General features: G+C 41.8%; 1 protein-coding gene across 5 annotated transcripts in view; it reads left to right on the plus strand.

Annotated features, from left to right (window-relative positions):
- Window positions 1-18338, plus strand: part of SMAD1 (SMAD family member 1) — an 80240-nt gene that overhangs the window by 45563 nt on the left and 16339 nt on the right. For all 5 annotated transcript variants that reach the window (XM_081544220.1, XM_081544223.1, XM_081544221.1 and 2 more), the window contains one exon: window positions 16796-17053. In XM_081544220.1, coding sequence (XP_081400346.1) covers window positions 16796-17053 — 258 coding nt within the window. The remainder of the gene's footprint in view (window positions 1-16795; window positions 17054-18338) is intronic.

Genomic DNA, 18338 nt, shown 5'->3' on the forward strand with positions numbered 1-18338 from the left:
GGCTTTCTGCACTCTGGGAACGTTAAATGTGGCTGAAACAGTGATACAAAGAGCATAACTGCTGTGCCCATCTTCTTCAGAATAAAAACAAAATTTGTAATGTTAAGTTTTCACCAAACACATCTTCAGAAAACTATAGTACAGTTGATTAATGAACAACTCGGAGTTTAGAGCCCTCCACACTGCGGAAAATCCATGTATGAATTTAAAGTCAGCCTTCCATATCCACAGTTTTGCATCCTGGGATTCAACCACCTGAAGATCATGTAGTACATATTTAGTGGAAAAAAAAAATCCATGATTGTGGATCTGTGCAGTTCAAGATCTATGTTATTCCAAGGGCAATATTTATAGTGTTAATAACAGTAGCAATAAAAATTAAAATAAGCTACTTTTTATGTGCCAGGCACCGTGCTCATGGATTCATGTGCATTCTCATTTCCTCCTGACCTCAGCTGTAAGAGGTAGAGAGAGATGCCAAGCAGCTGGGCCTCTGAGCTGCTGTTTGTGTCACATGGCTTTAAGGGGCGAGGCGGCATTCAAACTTCAACTTTGTAGTGGAAGTCTAACCACAAAATCCATGCTGCCACTCACCGCACTGCTGCTTCCCTAAAGGAGTCATTCCTCACACTTAGGCAGTTTTCTTTCTTTGACAAAGGAGAAAGGTATCCAAAATTTTCAATAGCAGAGGATTTAATCCAAAATACATATGTGCACCAGCTGCTTGAGTTTGGGATTGATAGGAGATCAAATCAGTCAATTCTAAAGGAACTCAACCCTGAATATTCATTAGAAGAACTCATACTGAAGCTCAGATACTTTGGCCACCTGATAGGAAGAGCTGATTCATTAGAGAAGACCCTGATGCTGGGAAAGATTGAAGGCAGGATGAGAAGGGAATGACAGAAGATGAGATGGTTGGATGGCATCACCGACTCGATGGACATGAGTTTGAGTAAGCTCCGGGAGATGGTGAAGGACAGGGAAGCCTGGCATGCTGCAGTCCATGAGGTTGAAAAGAGTCAGACACGACTGAGCGACTAAACAAAAAGTGGTAAATTGAGAGACTACACCTGTGCTTCAGATGTTTCTGGAGGTTTTATTGGTATTTATTTCCCATCAGTTGGTCTTCATCATTAGATAACAAGTGTCTGTTTCCTGGAATATATTTAACAGAATCAAATTTGATCTCAGAATGAGAACTAATTGCATGCTGCTGCAATTACAAATGACTGCCTGGTGTGACACCTGGGGAATGACTATTTCATATAAATAGCAGCCAATAGATGCTTAGGCCCACTAGGCCAGGGCTGACCAGAGCCCAGGAACTTGTTGAAACTGACCTGTGCAACGTCAAGAGACACCTGTCTCCGCTGCTGCCTGGTTGGATATTCATGGGCAAGTTAGGTAGTCTCTACTTCAGTATTCACCTAGGTCAGAGTTGTTATGAGGATTGTTACTGTTCTTCAGTCACTAAATTGTGTCCGACTCTTTGCCACCCCATGGACTGCAGCACGCCAGGCTTCCCTTCCCTTCACCATCTCCCAGAGTTTGCTCAAACGCATGTCCATTGAGTCAGAGATGCCATCCAACCACCTCATCCTCTGTCTCCCCCTTCTCCTCTTGCCCTCAATCTTTCCCAGCATAGATGAGTTAACATTTGGTACAGCATTTGACATAAGTCAGCACAATATAAATGATTAAATACAAAGAAACTTGTGAGAAGTACTGATGTTCCCATTTTACTAGTAAGAAATGAGGTGTAGAGTAAATTCCCCATCAGTTGGCTCCTAAGTAACTGAACAAGACTTCCATCCAGAAGTCCAAAGCTAAAGCCTGCTTCTGACGCTTTTTAAACTTCCTGTGAACCTTATGAAGGACCTTTTCCTCTCCTGATGTTTTAAGCTGACCCCCTGACTTTTTTTTATCTTGAACAAGCTATAAAGTCTCTGATAACTTAGCACCTTCCTTTTGTGGGAGCTAAGCAAATAAATATTGGGCAGAGGAAAGGAACCTGGGGTAAGGATGCAAGAGGAGCTGGAGAGAGGAGCCGGCCATGTTCGGCCTCCCAGAACTGGGTCTCTAGCCCTGCAGGGAAACAGAGGCTTCTGCATCTGAATTCACCCTGCCAGGACCCTGGGCTTCTTGATCTGAAGCCATGGCTTTTTCTGTGGTTCTAAGCCTTCTGACCAAAAACACCTGGACACTGAATTTTCTTGTCAGCTTAGTATAAAGCCATGCTGGTTTTCTCTGTATCATTCTAACTTAATCTGTATACCCGAGGATTGAGACTGATGCTGTATCAAATTTTAGCGGTGGAAGGGATGCTCCTTAGACATCTGACAAGGTGAGAAAATTGAAGTCCAAATTCCACAGCTAGTTAGAGACGGAGACAGGACAAGAAGTGTGGGGCTGTGTTGCCAATAAATATGGTAACCCCTCACCTTCCCCACCCAGGCTGCGTTCACTCAGACACCAGAAGGTCTTATCTGTTGTGTGGGGTGAGGTAGAAGAATCTTCCTTGAAACAAATGTCTTCTGAATTGAGGACTATACTTCGAGCAAGGTCTATATTAGTCAGGTTATAATAACCAATCCAAGAATAGTAATATAATTCACAAACATAAATTAATTGAAAAAAATAATTTATTAGGGACCTATTATATACCAGGCGCTGGACGATACAAAAGAAGAAAGCTCAATTCTCCCCCGAAGGGGCTGGTGGTCTAAGTGAGGTAAAGTCAAATTAGCAGTAAAATGTTGCTGATGCCATGACAGTCTCAAAGAAAAGAGAAACTCATTTCTTCTGGGGGTGGGCAGGAAGAACAGGAAAGATACCCTAAAGGAAATGACACTGAACCTGAGATTTGGACGTATATCAAGTGAGCAAAAGTATAGGAGTATGAAACCAGCAGGTGGAAACTGCTGGAAGCTTGGGGTGGCTGGGTAAGGAGCAGGGTGAGAGAGAGGAAGGAGAGGGTGAGAGAGTTACCCCAAAGGGTAGGCTGGAGCCTGTATCTAAAGTAGGTCATGGATTCTTAGAGGACATCCTGTGGGCAGATAATCTTGCAGATGTGTTTCAAGGGGATCCCCTTTAGTATTTGGAAAGAGAGAATCCCCTGTTACTTACGAAATTGGGTTCTCAGAAGTTGATTTCGATTTAGGCCCTTTTAAACACATTATTGACTAGGGAGTTTTTGCAGAAACTTAACACCTGTGGCACTAATATGTGTCTGGTCAATAATGTTAAGTAAATTTAACCTTTTTTTGCAGATACTTTTACTGAATACAGTTCATTTCTTTGTTTGTATTTAAGTTTTGTTCACATGTGCATCTTCTGTTCATGTATGTGTACTCAAGAGTGAGTCAGTTCTAATGAGGTGGATGAAACTGGAGCCTATTATACAGAGTGAAGTAAGTCAGAAAGAAAAACACCAGTACAGTATATTGATGAATATATATGGAATTTAGAAAGATGGTAATGACGACCCTATGTGCAAGACAGCAAAAGAGACACAGATGTAAAGAACAGACTTTTGGACTCTGTGGGAGAAGGCTAGGGTGGGATGATCTGAGAGAACAGCATTGAAACATGTATATTACATATGTGAAATAGATGGCCAGTCCAAGTTTGATGCATGAAACAGGGAACTCAGAGCCAGTGCACTGGGCCAACCCAGAGGGATGGGATGGGAGGGAGGTGGGAGGGGGGTTCAGGATGGGGGACACATGTACACCCGTGGCTGATTCATGTCAATCTATGGCAAAAAGCACCATAATATTGTAGAGTAATTAGCCTCCAATTAAAATAAATTTTAAAAAAAGTAATTGATACATTCCCCGAAAGTAAATACTACAAAGTGAAAGGAAGTGAAGTCACTCAGTCATGTCCAACGCTTTACTACCCCATGGACTGTAGCCCACCAGGCTCCTCCGTCCATGGGATTTTCCAGGCAAGAATACTGGAGTGGGTTCCCATTTCCTTCTCCAGGGGACCTTCCCAAACCAGGGATCGAACTCGGGTCTCCCAAATTGCAGGCAGACGTTTTACTGTCTGAGCCAGGGAAGCAAATACTGCAAAGTTGCTATCTTTAGACAAAATCATCTTAACTTTTAAAAAGATGTTCTCTCAAAAAACTAAGCAGAAGAATGAAAAGAGAATTTTAAATACACAATCTCTTCCCAGTCTTGCAGTACTGAGTCCAGTCGTCTGCTGGTTATTATGAGCAGACCTTGATTCAAACCCTGGCCCTCCGCTTAGCAGCTGTGTGACCTCGGGCGTGTCACAGAGCTGGGCTGAGCCTGCTTCTGCATCTGCCGTGAGGATTCGGGATCTGTTATAAGCTCCGGGTGGGCAGGGACAGTGACTCTTCCACTTATGTCTGCATCTGCCACGTCCCCCCCAGAGCCTGGCCCCAAGGTTCAGTCAGCAGATATGTAGTGCCCAGTGAACATTAGCTAATGTTGCTTCAAACCCTCCTTTCTGCCATGTCACTACCAATAAGCACACAAGATAAAGTGCCCCCATTCAGGGACTTGGGGCTATATTTGCGTTAAAATTTAACCTCAATTAAGTGTCCTGAGAATCTTTTCTTCAGTGTGGTTTCCCTGACATATCCTGAGGTCAGGAATTTTATTTCATAATTGCACATACTATTAACTTTTAAGTAGTTTTACCCTCTCCGCCACTCTTTCCTGGAAATGTTTCTATTTAGGAGGTCACGAACACACACCGTATCGAGGGACATCTGCTTGGTTCAGTTACGATACTGGGCCCAGCTGCTCTGGCAGGTTGACTGCCCTCCCCGTCCTCACCCCCCCCACCCCCCACCTGTTTTCAGATGAGAGTTGAGGCCGCGGGACCTGATCCCAGGGACCTAAGCTGCCATTAGCCTTGGACCACCTTCCTGCTCTCGGGGGGCTTCACTGACTGTCCTGAGCGAGGCGTGGTCCGGCCCTTGTGCACCATGATGCTCCAGATGAGTGCAGGCAGCAGCAGCAGCAGCCTTGCCCAGTTTAGGGCTAGAAGGGCCCTTGGCCTTCAGACCCCTTGCTCTGCGGAGTGAGGAAAATTGAGACCCTGGGAAATCAAGTGACTTTCTCAAAGTCACAAAACTAATAATTATCATCATCAGGCTAGAGCTTGGGCATCTCCACGGTAACCTAAATTCCTTTTCCAAGTCTTCAGAACTAAAGGGTGTTTATGTACTGCTGGGTCGCAGCCAGCTTATTTGCCATCGTGTCTGTGTGGTCAGAGGCAACAGCCTGGCAGCTTTGTTATCAGAACTCTCTTAGATATTAAAAAAAAAAAAACAAACTTGTCCATGAATATTTGGCATATCGCAGCCTCATCTGCCTTCATCCGGTTACAAGACTACTTTATGCAGATGACTTGGTGATAGAATTTCAAATACTTCAAAATCTTAACGTTCACAGATCTGGAGGGTATGCAAGAATACTTTCCACAGCTGAGCCCCCGTCTCCGGTGTTAGCTGTTTCTTGTTTCTTTTTCATTCCTTTTGCCTGTGCCCTGGTAACGCAGAAAAGCTGAGTCCAGTGGCAGAATCACAAATGTCTCCTGAAACTCGGTTCCTGAAACAAAAATATGTCCTGAAACTTTCTTAGTTTGGTTTCCCTATTGACTAGCAAAGGGATTTTATTTCATTTTTTAACTGAATCGTGGCGGTGGTTTTAGTTGCTAAGTTGTATCCGGCTCCTGCAGCCCCATGGACCGCAGCCCGCCAGGCTCCTCTGTCCATGGGAATTTCCCAGGCAGGAATACAGGAGTGGGTTTCCATTTCCTTCTCCAGGGGATCTTCCCGACCCCGGGACTGAACCCACATCTCCTGCCACTAGGGAAACCCCAACTGAAATAGATGCATAAATGCTTTGAAAGGCAGGAATTGGACTTTTTTCCTCATGAGCGATGAGAAGATACATAACAGTAGTTCCTAGGAATTTTCGAGTAGGTGGAGGGAGGGGTAGGCAAATTGTCCAGGAGCCTCCCCCTCACCCCCCAAACTAGAATCCACCTGAAAAGATGGTGTGAAAACAGCTCAGGTTGCTTGTTTGTTTTAACCAGGGTTAGGACTCCTAAAATCTAAGGATGATACAGCACATTCGGATTTTTAAATGATTCAATTCAAAAAGAAATTTGTGTGCGTAAAGGAAGTGTTTCAACATTGGGCTTTCAGAGGAGATTCTCGCAATTCAAGTGAACCAGTAGGAACGGTCCTTAAAGGGAAGCTGCAGACTTGAGTCCTTCTCTCAGGTTGCCAAGTAGGAGTAATGTTATCAGTGTGCCGAGGGAAAGGGTTCCCTATTTCTCTTTTCCATAAAATAGAAATAGACTGAAACATGGAAAGAAATATTAAGAGGAAGACACTCCTCACCCTCTCTCCCGTCTGGTTTTGGCCTGAGTCAGCTATAGAGTTTGCATGTCACTCCTCTTACCTGGCTCATCAGCCTCTCAGCCAAGAAACAAGAATTTCATAGAAGCTTGTTTACACATAGATAATCGGTCTGAGTATTTTTTCTTTTCCCCCAATATCAAACATAGCTTCATATTGAAATATTGCTGAAATGAAAGGAAGAGGAACTGGGGGTCGGGGCAACTCTGGGACAGAGCATGCATCTCCTTGTCCTTCAGGAGTCAGCACAGGCGAGGCGCCTGGGCCTTGTTTTAGAGCAGCTTGTGTGTGTAGACCTAACCCTACCTAGCTCACTTCCCCCCATCTCTTCTCTTTACGTTAGTAATTCATTCCAGGACTAGCAGCTGTTTCAGACCCCCATACCATTCCTAAATTTAATCAGTCATTGTTTATAGTTTGGATGACCATAAGATTTTGCTGTACAAACCAGAACGCTTTTGAGAATGATGTGCTAAGTTGCTTCAGTCGGGTCCAACTCTTTGGGACCCCATGGACTGTAACCCACCAGGCTTCTCTGTCCATGGGATTCTCCAGGCAAGAATACTGGAGTGGGTTGCCATTTCCTTCTCCAGAGGATCTTCCCGACTCAGGGATTGAACCTGTGTCTCTCATGTTTCCTGCATTGACAGGTGGGTTCTTTACCACTAGCGCCACCTGGGAAGCCCTTTTGAGAGTGACATGGGTCACCTATTAATAATTCCATCAGAAAACAGCTACAGGCTGGGACTATCCCAGGCAAGCCAGAATGTACAGATACTTTATTTATAATCTTCAAGCTACACGAATCAGATTTGATAGTGATTCACCTATTAGCATCATCAAGGAGTTAGAAGTGTTTCATAATTGAACTTAATTCAACTAGACTGGAGTTTTCTCCTGTCAGTTGCATGACCTTAACTTTAATTTGTCCAGAAACACTTCTAGAATTTATTCTACTCACTTACCGCTTAAACATCCCTTAAATAAACTATATCAGACAAAATTTAACATTCTTGGAAAGTTAGTCATCAAGACAGCAGAACCTCAGGGGTTGAGAGTGCCCGTTGCCTTTGTTTGAATCCCAACTCTCCACCCTTTCTCTGGGACCTTAGGTAAGTTTTCCCTCCAGCTTTCTTATTTGCAGGGTGTGATAATGTGCTCAGCATGGTTCCAGGCTTAAAGTAAATATTAGTGGTGGTAATCTGAACTTTGTAGATTTTAGTGATCACCTGAAAACCAATTTGATGAATGTCTCCTTGCTTCTACATAAATACTCTTAGTTCTAGAATCTAGCTTTGTATCTTATCTACCTCCCTCCTTGCTGTTACTGGTCACTTTTTACTGTAATTTTCTGAGAAACTATAACTTGTTAGTATTGTGACGATGAGTAAATGGAAAATCCACACACTCACACTGCCCTAGCAGAGTGTGCCATGCCAGGTGCTCAGAGCCACAGGTGACATGGCAGGAATGTCTTCCCAGAGGGTCAGTTATACGGCCTTGTACGTTAAGATACCACTTTCGTGTTTGATAAACAATGAAGAGTAGAGTGTAAGGTGTATATGGATTGATTCAAATCAATCAAAATGTCGGTGTAATTTCAGTTCCAGTGGTGCTGCTGGGACCCCAGCTGGATTCACTGTCCTATGTCACTGAGGCTTACTTTGGTGGAAACTGTTGAGAAATCCTGGGGAGATGTCTCTCAGAAACATTTTAAGGGTATTTTAAGAGGATTGAAGCACTGATTGCTGCTATTATTAGAGGGTTGAATTGAACTATTGGTAAATTGGACAGAAATGTCCTCTTCCTAGAGTGTATAGGAGGATACCCATTTATTTTTTTACCTTGAAGTTCTGCTTAGTAACTTCAAACAGCCCACAGAATACGTTGCATGTTTTTAATGTTAATCGCCACTTTAGCATGAGACTTCTTGCAGCTCTTTGCTTTTGGTATCTTCAGTTGGTTTTCACTGTAGGAGCTAGTGTATCTGTGGTAGCAAACTAAATTTCCTTTCCTGGATGGGGATTCTGAATTGGGAGATGTACATCTCACAGCCCCAGAAGAAGACATGGTAAGATAAAACTGCTTTATTTGGAAATGTAGTAGAATTCGAGAACTCCAAGGAATAGTTACCAAACCTTGAACATAGGGTTGGAAAAGGAATAGACAATAGAACATTTTAACCATTTTTTCTTAAACTTGCAAAAGATGGTTTTGAATCGCCTCTTTCCATTTATTTTTTGAGCACTTTATTGAGGAATAATTGGCTTAGAATGAACTGTACATGTTTAAAATATACAGTATGATTAGTTTTAACGTGTGTGAAAGCGTCAGCACCGTCAAGACAATGAACTGACTCATCACCTACAACAGTTTGCTCTTGCACCTTTTCAGTCTTGTTCCTCCAGCCCCCGCCCTCATCCACAGACCGCTGCTGTGTTTTCTGTCACCTGTTTTCTGTACACTGTTTAGCATGTTGTAGATTTTATATGCGTGGGATCATACGGTATACACTCTTTTTCTATCTACCTTCTCTCAGCATGTTATTTTGAAATTGATCCATGTTGCTACGTGAATCAGTATTTTTATTTATTTTTATTTACTTTTTATTACTGAGTTGTTGCTTAGTTTCTAAGTCCAGCTCTTTTTGTGACCCTGTGGACGGTAGCCAGCCAGGCTCCTCTGTCCATGGGATTCTCCAGGCAAGAATGCTGGAGTGGGTTGCCATTTCCTTCTCCAGGGGATCTTCCTGACCCAGGGACTCTTGGGTCTCCTGCATTAGCAGGTGGATTCTTTACGAGCCACCAGTTGTTGTTCAGTCACTAAGTCACGTCCGACTCTCTGCGACCCTGTGGACTGCAGCACGCCAGGCTTCCCTATCCTTCACTGTCTCCTGGAGTCTGCTCAGATTCATGTCCACTGAGTTGGTGATGCTGTCTAACCATCTTACCCCCTGCTGCCCTCTTCTCCTTTTGCCTTCAATCTTTCCCAGCTTGAGGGTCTTTTCCAATGAGTTGGCTCTTCGCATCGGGTGGCCAGAGTACTGGAGCTTCAGCTTCAGCATCAGTCCTTCCAGTGAGTATTCAGAGAGCCACCAAGAAAGTTCCGTATTATTGAGTAGTGTTCAATATATGGGTTTCTCTGGTGACTCAGCTGGAAAGAATCACCGCAATACGGGAGACCTGGGTTTGATCCCTGCATTGGGAAGATCCCACTGGAAAAGGGAAAGGCTACCCACTCCAGTATTCTGGCCTGGAGATTTCCATGAACTGTATAATCCATGGGGTCACAAAGAGTCAGATGATAATTAAAAGGTAACCATTTAAAACTGACCCTATAGACAGTGTAAGGTTAAGTAAGGAAAAAATGGAAGACATTAAAAGATACAAATAGAAAAATAATCATATAACAGCAATATAAAACTATCTTTAGAGTTTCCTTTTTAAAAAACACAGAAGACAAATAATTATATCACATAGAGAAATACAGTAAATATAATACAGTAACTAACAAAAAATAACATGACAGAGTTGATACCAAGCATGAGTCATATCAATAAATATAAATAGGCTTAGTCACCTATTAAAATTAAGAGATTTTCAAGTTAGTTCATAGAGCAAAACTTTATGCTGTATTCAAGAGACCCATCCCTCCCCCGCCAAGAAAAAGTGATTACAAAGCTAAAAATCAAGGAATTGGTAAAGATATATCAGGCACCTATAAACAACAAGTGGAGGATTGTGATTCTGATATCACACAAAATGGAATTCAGAAGACCAAAAGGCACCGACACAGAGATACTTCAGCACGTTATTGACTGGGGTGTTTCTGCAGAAACTAACGTGGTGGGTGATTGTTTTGTAAGTGAATATTGAAACACCCTCGTTTGAGTAAATAACAACTTTTTTTGCACTGAATGTATTTATTTGAAACTTTGTATGTCTCACTAAAGCATTCTAATATTTCATTGGAGTGTGATAGCAATATAGCTGACATCTCTGTGCAGAACAGAACGTCTATTACAAATATACCATGTGTCACTGCACTTTCTCTTAGAAGAGCAGACTCTACACTTTGGGGCAGCATTTTTATTTTAGTCCTCTGGGTATTATTTCCCCTAGAATATGTTCTTTTATTTTACCCGATAGTCGACAAGGTGGATTTCTTCAGGGGCTCTTTTAGAAATGAGAAATTTCGTGATGTGTCGTTTTTTAAGATTTTATGGTAATAAAGTTGCATTTATAATATATACACGGTTGGAACAAGGACCTAACAGAGTGAAATGTGAATGGTCATGACAGTCATAAGTTGTGTAATGAACACTGGATCGATCTTAAGCTCTAAAACTTCTTGCTACATATGGTCAGTGATGTGTTAAAGTGAACATATGTGCACCAAATATCACAGCAACCTCCTGTGTAAAGTACAGTATGGCAGGAAAAACAAATAGAAACACACCAATAATAGGAACTTTAATACACCAGCCTAAATATATGACAGGTTATGTGGGAAAAACCTAAGTAATCATAGCAGCCAGAGGTTGGAAAACTGCCCACGGGCCGAGTCCAGTCTGTTACTTGTTTTTATAAGTAAAGCTTTTTAACGCAGCCACACCCACCACTCTCCAGTTGCGGTGCCCAAGCTTCTCATTGCAGAGACTTCTTTTGCTGCGAAGCACAGGCTCTAGGCCTCAGGGACTTCAGTAGTTGTGGTACATGGGCATGGTTGCTCTGCGGCATGTGGAATCCTTCCAGATCAGGGATTGAACCTGTGTCTTCTCCATCTTGGCAGGCGGATTCTTCACCACTGGGCCACCAAAGAAGCCCCATTTCCATCACTTTTGAACGTTGTATTGGCACTACTAATCAGTCCCGTTAGGCACAAGAAAATGATTTGAAAGGAAGAAGTAAAATTAGCTGTGGGAGACATGATCATTTGCTGGAGAACTAACTCCACAGTGAGTCAATGATAAAAATAACTGAGACAACAAAAGAATTCATCCAGACAGTAACACATAAAATAGAAACGTCAATAACCAATATATAAATAATTACCAGATAGAAGGTATAAGTGAAAGTGAAAGGTATAAGGTAAAAGTGAAAACTCCATTTAAAATAGCAGCAGAAAAGATAAAATACTTAATAAACTTAATAAGAAATGTTTAAAACCTAATACAGCATTATAGATTAAATTCTGTCCCCTGCAAAATGTATCTGTTGAAGCCCCAATCAGAAGTACCTAAGAATGTGACCATATGTGGAAATAGGGCCTTTAAAAAGTTAAAGTGAGGCCATCGGGCCGGACTCTAAACCAACTGGTATCCTTATAAGAAGAGGGGATAGAGACATACATACAGAGAGATACCAGGGAAGTAATATGGAAGAACCACAGCAGGCAAGTGGCCATCTGCAAGCCAAGAAGACAGGTTTCAGACTTCCAGCCACCAGGACTTTGAGTAAATAAATTTCTGTGGTTTAAGCCCCACGGTCTGTGGTATTTTGTTATGGGCAGGCCTAGCGAACTAATACGGAGAAGGCAATGGCACCCCACTCCAGTACTCTTGCCTGGAAAATCCCATGGATGGAGGAGCCTGGTAGGCTGCAGTCCATGGGATCACTAAGAGTCGGACACGACTGATCGACTTCACTTTCGCTTTTCACTTTCATGCACTGGAGAAGGAAATGGCAACCCACTCCAGTGTTCTTGCCTGGAGAATCCCAGGGACGGCGGAGCCTGCTGGGCTGCCATCTATGGAGTCGCAGAGTCGGACACGACTGAGGTGACTTAGCAGTAGCAGCGAACAATACAGATAGTAGCTATGGAACAATCCTGAAAGATGCAAAAGTAAACTTGACCTTCCCAGTTCTTGAATAGAATATTTTAACATTATAAGATATTAATTCTTACTAAGTTAATGTTTAAACACAATGTGATCCCAGTCAAAGGACCAATAATCTTTTTTTTCTGGAGGTCGACAAGGTGACCATTGAAGTTCATATGAAAAAGTAAGCATGTGAGTAAAACTATGAAGTGGACTGTGAGAGGGGACTAGCCCTACAGGTAGTAGCATATACTATAAAGTCTCTACAAGGCTTCCCAGGTGGCTCAGTGGTTAAGAATCCGCCTGCAGTGCAGGTGATGCAAGAGACGCAGGTTCAATCCCTGGGTTGGGAAGATCCCTTGGAGGAGGATGTGGCAACCCACTCCAGTATTCCTGCCTGTAAAATTCCATGGATAGAGGAGCCTCGCAGGCTACAGTCTGTGGGGTCGCATAGCATCGAACATGACTGAGCACGCATGCACACATAAAGTCTCTGTAATCAAACCAGAGTGATACAGGGCAATGGACTAGAATAGAATGGGGTAGGATGTCTGAAAAATAGATCCTAACAGACGTGGAAGTTTATGAGAAAGGTGGTATCTCTGACCACTAGGGCAGAGGTGGGCTTTTTAATAAATGGTATTGGGGCAGCTGGCTAGCCATTTGGAAAGATAAAATTAGATCTATTCCTTATGGTATAGATAAACTGAACTCCAGATGAATCAGAGATTTAAATAAAATATGATACCTTACATGCATTGGAAGAATGCTTGGATGAATTCCTCCTTACAACCTGGGTGTAGAAGATGACTTTCTATGACTCAAAATCCACATGCAATTAAAAAAAAAAATTGACCACCAAAAAATAAACTTGCACATAAGCAAAGTCAAGAGGCAAACTGACAGACTGTGATAAGCTGTTTGGAACATAATCTATCATGGGCTGATAGCTCTAATATATATAAGATATATAGATAAGATATTATATGGATAAGATGTAATATCTTATATATAGATAATATATTTTATATATTATATCATATAGTATATAAGATATTTTATATTTGCCTATATATTTATATGATTTGTTTATCTTTAATGAAAAATGGAAAGACCAAAAATGAGCAAAAGATACAAGCAGACAGTTCACAAAAGAAGACTAAAATAGGTCTTCTGAAGTACATGAAAAGATGATCAACATGAAAAAATATATAAATAGAAATATAAAAGGGCACCAAAATGCCTACCATTTTTTCACCCATCCAATTGTCAAAAAAGTAAAAAACTTGACAAAATAGTCTGTTCAGGAGACTTTGGGGGAAAAATCACTTTCATTTGTTGCTTGTAGCTATGCAAAATGGTACAACCCCTACTCATGGATACTTGACAGTAACAAAATTATATCTGTATTTACCCTTTCACACAGTATTTCCACTTCAAGGATACACCTTTAACAGTACTACAGTATGTACATGGAATTATTCATTGAAGTATTGTATATAATGTTTAAAATATTGCAAACTATCTAAATGCCCAGATATTGGAGATAGGTTGAATAAACTATGGCGCTATTAGCTATAAAACCAAATCAGGAAGATCTCTATAGGTAGTATGAAGTTAATTCTAGAATATGCTAAGAGCCATGTCATTCGTAAAGATGCTGGGAAAGATTGAACGCCAAAGGAGAAGAGGATGAGATGGTTAGATAGCATCACAGACTCAATAGATGTGAATCTGAGTAAATAAATTGTAATGTATAAAAATAATGAGATGTTACACACAACATTGGATGAATCATACAAACATCATGTTGAACTAAAGCCAGACACAAGGGTATATATAATTCCATTTATATGAAGATTTGTACATTTTACTATAGATGTGTAATACCTCAATACCTTTTTTAAGTTCATTAAAATATACCTGTACCTACATCAGGAGTGGCAAAATCATCTCATCTTTTAATAATCAGAAGTGAGAAAAAGGGTATTGATCTTGTCAAGTTCATCTGTAGAGTGCCGCTTTGTTGTAGCTGGTGGTCCACTTCCGAGGTCACGTACAAACGCTGATTGATCGCGCCTGTGGTGTACACCAAGGGCAGACCTGTGCTTTAGAGCCAGACTGCTGCACACCAGACAGCAGGTACACGGGGACATGTGCGCAGAGCATCCACCGGAGGTGCAGAAGTACATTGCCTTCCCCTGCCTTCCCCTGCAGGCAGCGGGGAGGAAAGAAATGCCCAGTTCTAAAACTGTTAGGCAATAGGAGTCGCTGAAACAGGAGCCCAAGTAAGGGGTGGGGGGTGAGAGAAGAGAGATGAATTGATTTTTCTGTTGCTGTCTGGTGCTCCTGTTGGTGGGAGGGTTTAGAGGCCAGTATTTTCTAGCTTTTAAAGGTAAGGATCAGAATGGAGAAGTTATAGTTAGATGACTATAAAGGCAAATTGGGAAGCGGTAATTCAAGTTGTAACAGCTGAAAGAAAAGGGAAAGTGTTCGATTGTGTAGGTAATTTAAAGGTATTGCACTAGTTCAGAGCATGTGTCTATTTTGGAATATATTGGGTTGACCAAAAAGTTCATCTTATGGAAAAACTCAGATGAACCTTCTAACCAACCCAATAGATTTCTGTTGGTGTTGGAGAAGTGCTTTTGACTATTGGGAACTTTTTGTTCAACCAAAGTAGTTTACATTTCAAGTGATTACTGAAGGGTAAAAGGAAGAATTATGTCTTTTCATTTTCCTTTTTTTCTCTCCGTAGGTTTTTTTTTTAATGGGAGTATAGTTGATTTCAGTGTTGCGCTCGTTTCAGATATACAGCAGTGATTCTGCTACATACATACATACACACACACATACCTTCTTTTCCAGATTCTTTTCCATTATAAGTAACAATCATGCTTTTGATTTGAACAAACTCCCATCACTGTGTGAAAAAGGAAACACATTTATTACACTAAAATGATTTGTTTCTAAGGGATTAAGTTGTAGGGAAATAAGTGAATCTTACGGAGGATTATGGAGACGTTTAAGATACAGCATATGAGACATTTTAACACCTTCAGAAACCAATTTTTACTTAAACAATTTTCAGCTCATGATTCAGTTATAATCCAAGTGTTAAGAGCACTTTTTCCTGTAGAAATGATATAAGCCATGGATAGATTCACCAGAAGGCCCTTAAAAATCTACTTAATTCCTAATGCCACTAAATATGGTTTCTTGGGGAAAATGTATTCTGAGTCCTAACTCCCAATAACAATAACAGATTTTAAATCTCCTTTCTTCTCTCGTGCAGTTTACCAAATGGACTGTTTTTCTCCTTCTAACCAAGGCCACAAGAGCAGTAGGGATTCCAGGGACCTTTATTATTGGGAAGGAGCCATCTGGTGACCCTGACAAGAAGCTTGGGAACAACCCAGTTAGGGTTCTGGTAGCTAGCCCATCCCTTCCCTTCTCATCGCCCTTCTAGTGGCTTTGCCTCTGGAGTTTTCTGGAGATTGAGAACAACCATGCTAATTCTTGACTCCTTAGGTTCCTAACATGCAGAGCTTTGGGTAGTGATTTGACTTGTTTTATTTCCTTCTCTACTAGTGTGTACATTTTTTTGACCTTTGTACCTTGAATATTCAGTTGGTAAAATGCAGATTGTATTGCTTCCTTTACCTATCAGGTAGTGATAAGGATTGCTGAGAAGTGGTAAATACGTTCAGATCCTCAGAGGAAAGTGTTCATGAAGTGTGACTACTAGGACACACTATGAAGTCTGTCGCACAAAACATCATATTTTATCTAATTATCTTCATTGGCATTTGGATTTTATACTGCCCGTTGTATTTATCCTCTCAACCTTAGTTACTGTTAGCACGCTTCCTTTGGTTTAAAGTGAGCATTTAAACCATCTGTGCTGAGTGGGGACCACCCTGGTGGTCCAGTGGCTAGGATTTTGCCTTCAAATGCAGGGGGCGCGGTTTCGGTCCCTGGTGAGGGAGCTGAGAGCCTACAGGCCTCACAACCAAAAAAATCAAAACATGAAACAGAAGCAATATTGCAACAAATTCAATAAAGACTTAATTTTAAAACATTTGTGGTGACTAATTCACAGCATTCAATAAATATTATTAATTCTCTAAGTGTGAAATCGTTTCAGCCAGGGAAGTAAACTGGAATTGTCAATGGCGATGTATGTTCTTTGTGCCTTGCTTTTTAGTGGGTGAGAAAATTAAGAATCGGGGACGTTTAACATTTTTCACGTAAAAGAATGTATTTTGCAGACTTTGCCTGGGCACTTTGTTGATACTGCAGGTCTCGGGCTAGGCCATCAATGATTCTGAGCAGACCATCGTTTTTTACCGCATTTGTTCCTGAGTGGGAAATGGCTTTTCATTTGAATGGGGCTTTTCATTTGAATGGTGCTTTTGAGTTGGCAGCACGACAAGGTTCAAATAACTTATTGTGACTTGCAGACTATGTTTCAACTTTGTTGTGTTTTAGTGTGACCTTATTAAAAGATTTTCATCATTCTCATTTTGGTCCCTCTTTTTTTTTTTTCCTTTCCCCCTTTCCAGTTCTTCCTCCAGTACTGGTTCCAAGACACAGCGAATACAATCCTCAGCACAGCCTCTTAGCTCAGTTCCGCAACTTAGGGCAAAATGAGCCTCACATGCCACTCAACGCCACCTTCCCGGATTCTTTCCAGCAGCCCAACAGCCATCCGTTTCCTCATTCTCCCAACAGCAGTTACCCCAACTCTCCTGGAAGCAGCAGCAGCACGTACCCTCACTCTCCGACCAGCTCAGACCCAGGAAGCCCCTTTCAGATGCCAGGTAGGTTGCTGCGTTCGGTGATGTTCTGTGGTCAGTGAGATGCGTCATCACAGTGCCGTCGGGAAGCCAGGTTCCCGGAATGGGGGAAGCTCCCCAGCCTTGGTACACGGCACTGTGCTCTGAAACTCAGGATACAACTTTGAATGAAAGGAGACACCTCGTAGCCAAGCAAGGCGGTGTTTTATTCGTCTGGCGCAGATGCTTGAATACGTTTTCATGTTTGATTTTTGAAAGGTTTTGAAACAGCTGCATCCTTCTGGGAGTGGCATGGTTGTTCCAGCCTTTGCTCTTGATAAAAGCGAGCGGAAAAAAAAATAGCATGCTGCACACATTTGCTGTTTTCGTGCAAGGGAAAAAAACCGTCAGAAGTGCAACCTCAGAAAAGATATTTCCTGGGGGATCTCACACACACACACCCCCCACACACACTTAATTAAATTCGTTTAAGTGGTGATGTAATCCTGAGGAACATACACTTGAACAACAAAGGACTTGCAACAGAAGAACTGTAAACCGTCTGCTTGTTTAACTTAGCAAAGACAAAAGACCATTATCCTTCTGTAGACTTCTCTGAGGGTGTAATGTCTGTCAATTAAATGATTAATTAGGACATTATATTTTTCGAGTTATAGGTTAATAAGCCAGCATCTCAGAACAATAAAAATGATTAGTGCCAGATTTCTAGCCAGTCAGCCTCACAGAGGGTACATTAAGCAAAGATACACTTGACATCTGTTAACATTTCAAGAAGGGAAAATGAGTGGGCAAGCATGTTTAACATATTGAAATGTTTGGGGGCAAATTTGAATTCGATAGCAGAGCTAGTGTCTTCTCCAAAACTGAAAAGTGGCCCATGCTTGATATTCCTATCTTTTATTTATGTATTTAGTGCTTTTTTACATTTTAAGCCTGTTGATATTGAACTGGCTTGTTTTTCAATCAGAAACTGAGGACGGGAGATAGATTTATTTCAAAATCCAACTCATATCATCTGGTGATTTTCTGTCGCCTCCTGGACCTGTTGAGTTTGAGGAACAGGTTAGAGGCAAGGAGCTTGTTTGGGGCGGCTTTGAAGCAGTGGCAGACTCAGGGTAGCCCCAAGAGTGGAAAATACTGAAGATTATTGCTTGAGTTTACACCTTGTCCCGGGCTGTCAGGGATGAAGGCACAGGCCAAGCAGAGGAAGCAAGGAGCAGAGAAAGCTGGAGGGGTGGGAGGAGGGCCTCATGGACAGAGCAGAGCATCACCCGCAGTATCCGGTCCTTCCCACTGGTGCCACAGGGGG

This window comes from Giraffa tippelskirchi, chromosome 11 (assembly GCF_054371585.1).
Source record: "Giraffa tippelskirchi isolate mGirTip1 chromosome 11, T2T-mGirTip1v1.2.pri, whole genome shotgun sequence".
NCBI classification, from domain to species: Eukaryota; Metazoa; Chordata; class Mammalia; order Artiodactyla; family Giraffidae; genus Giraffa; species Giraffa tippelskirchi.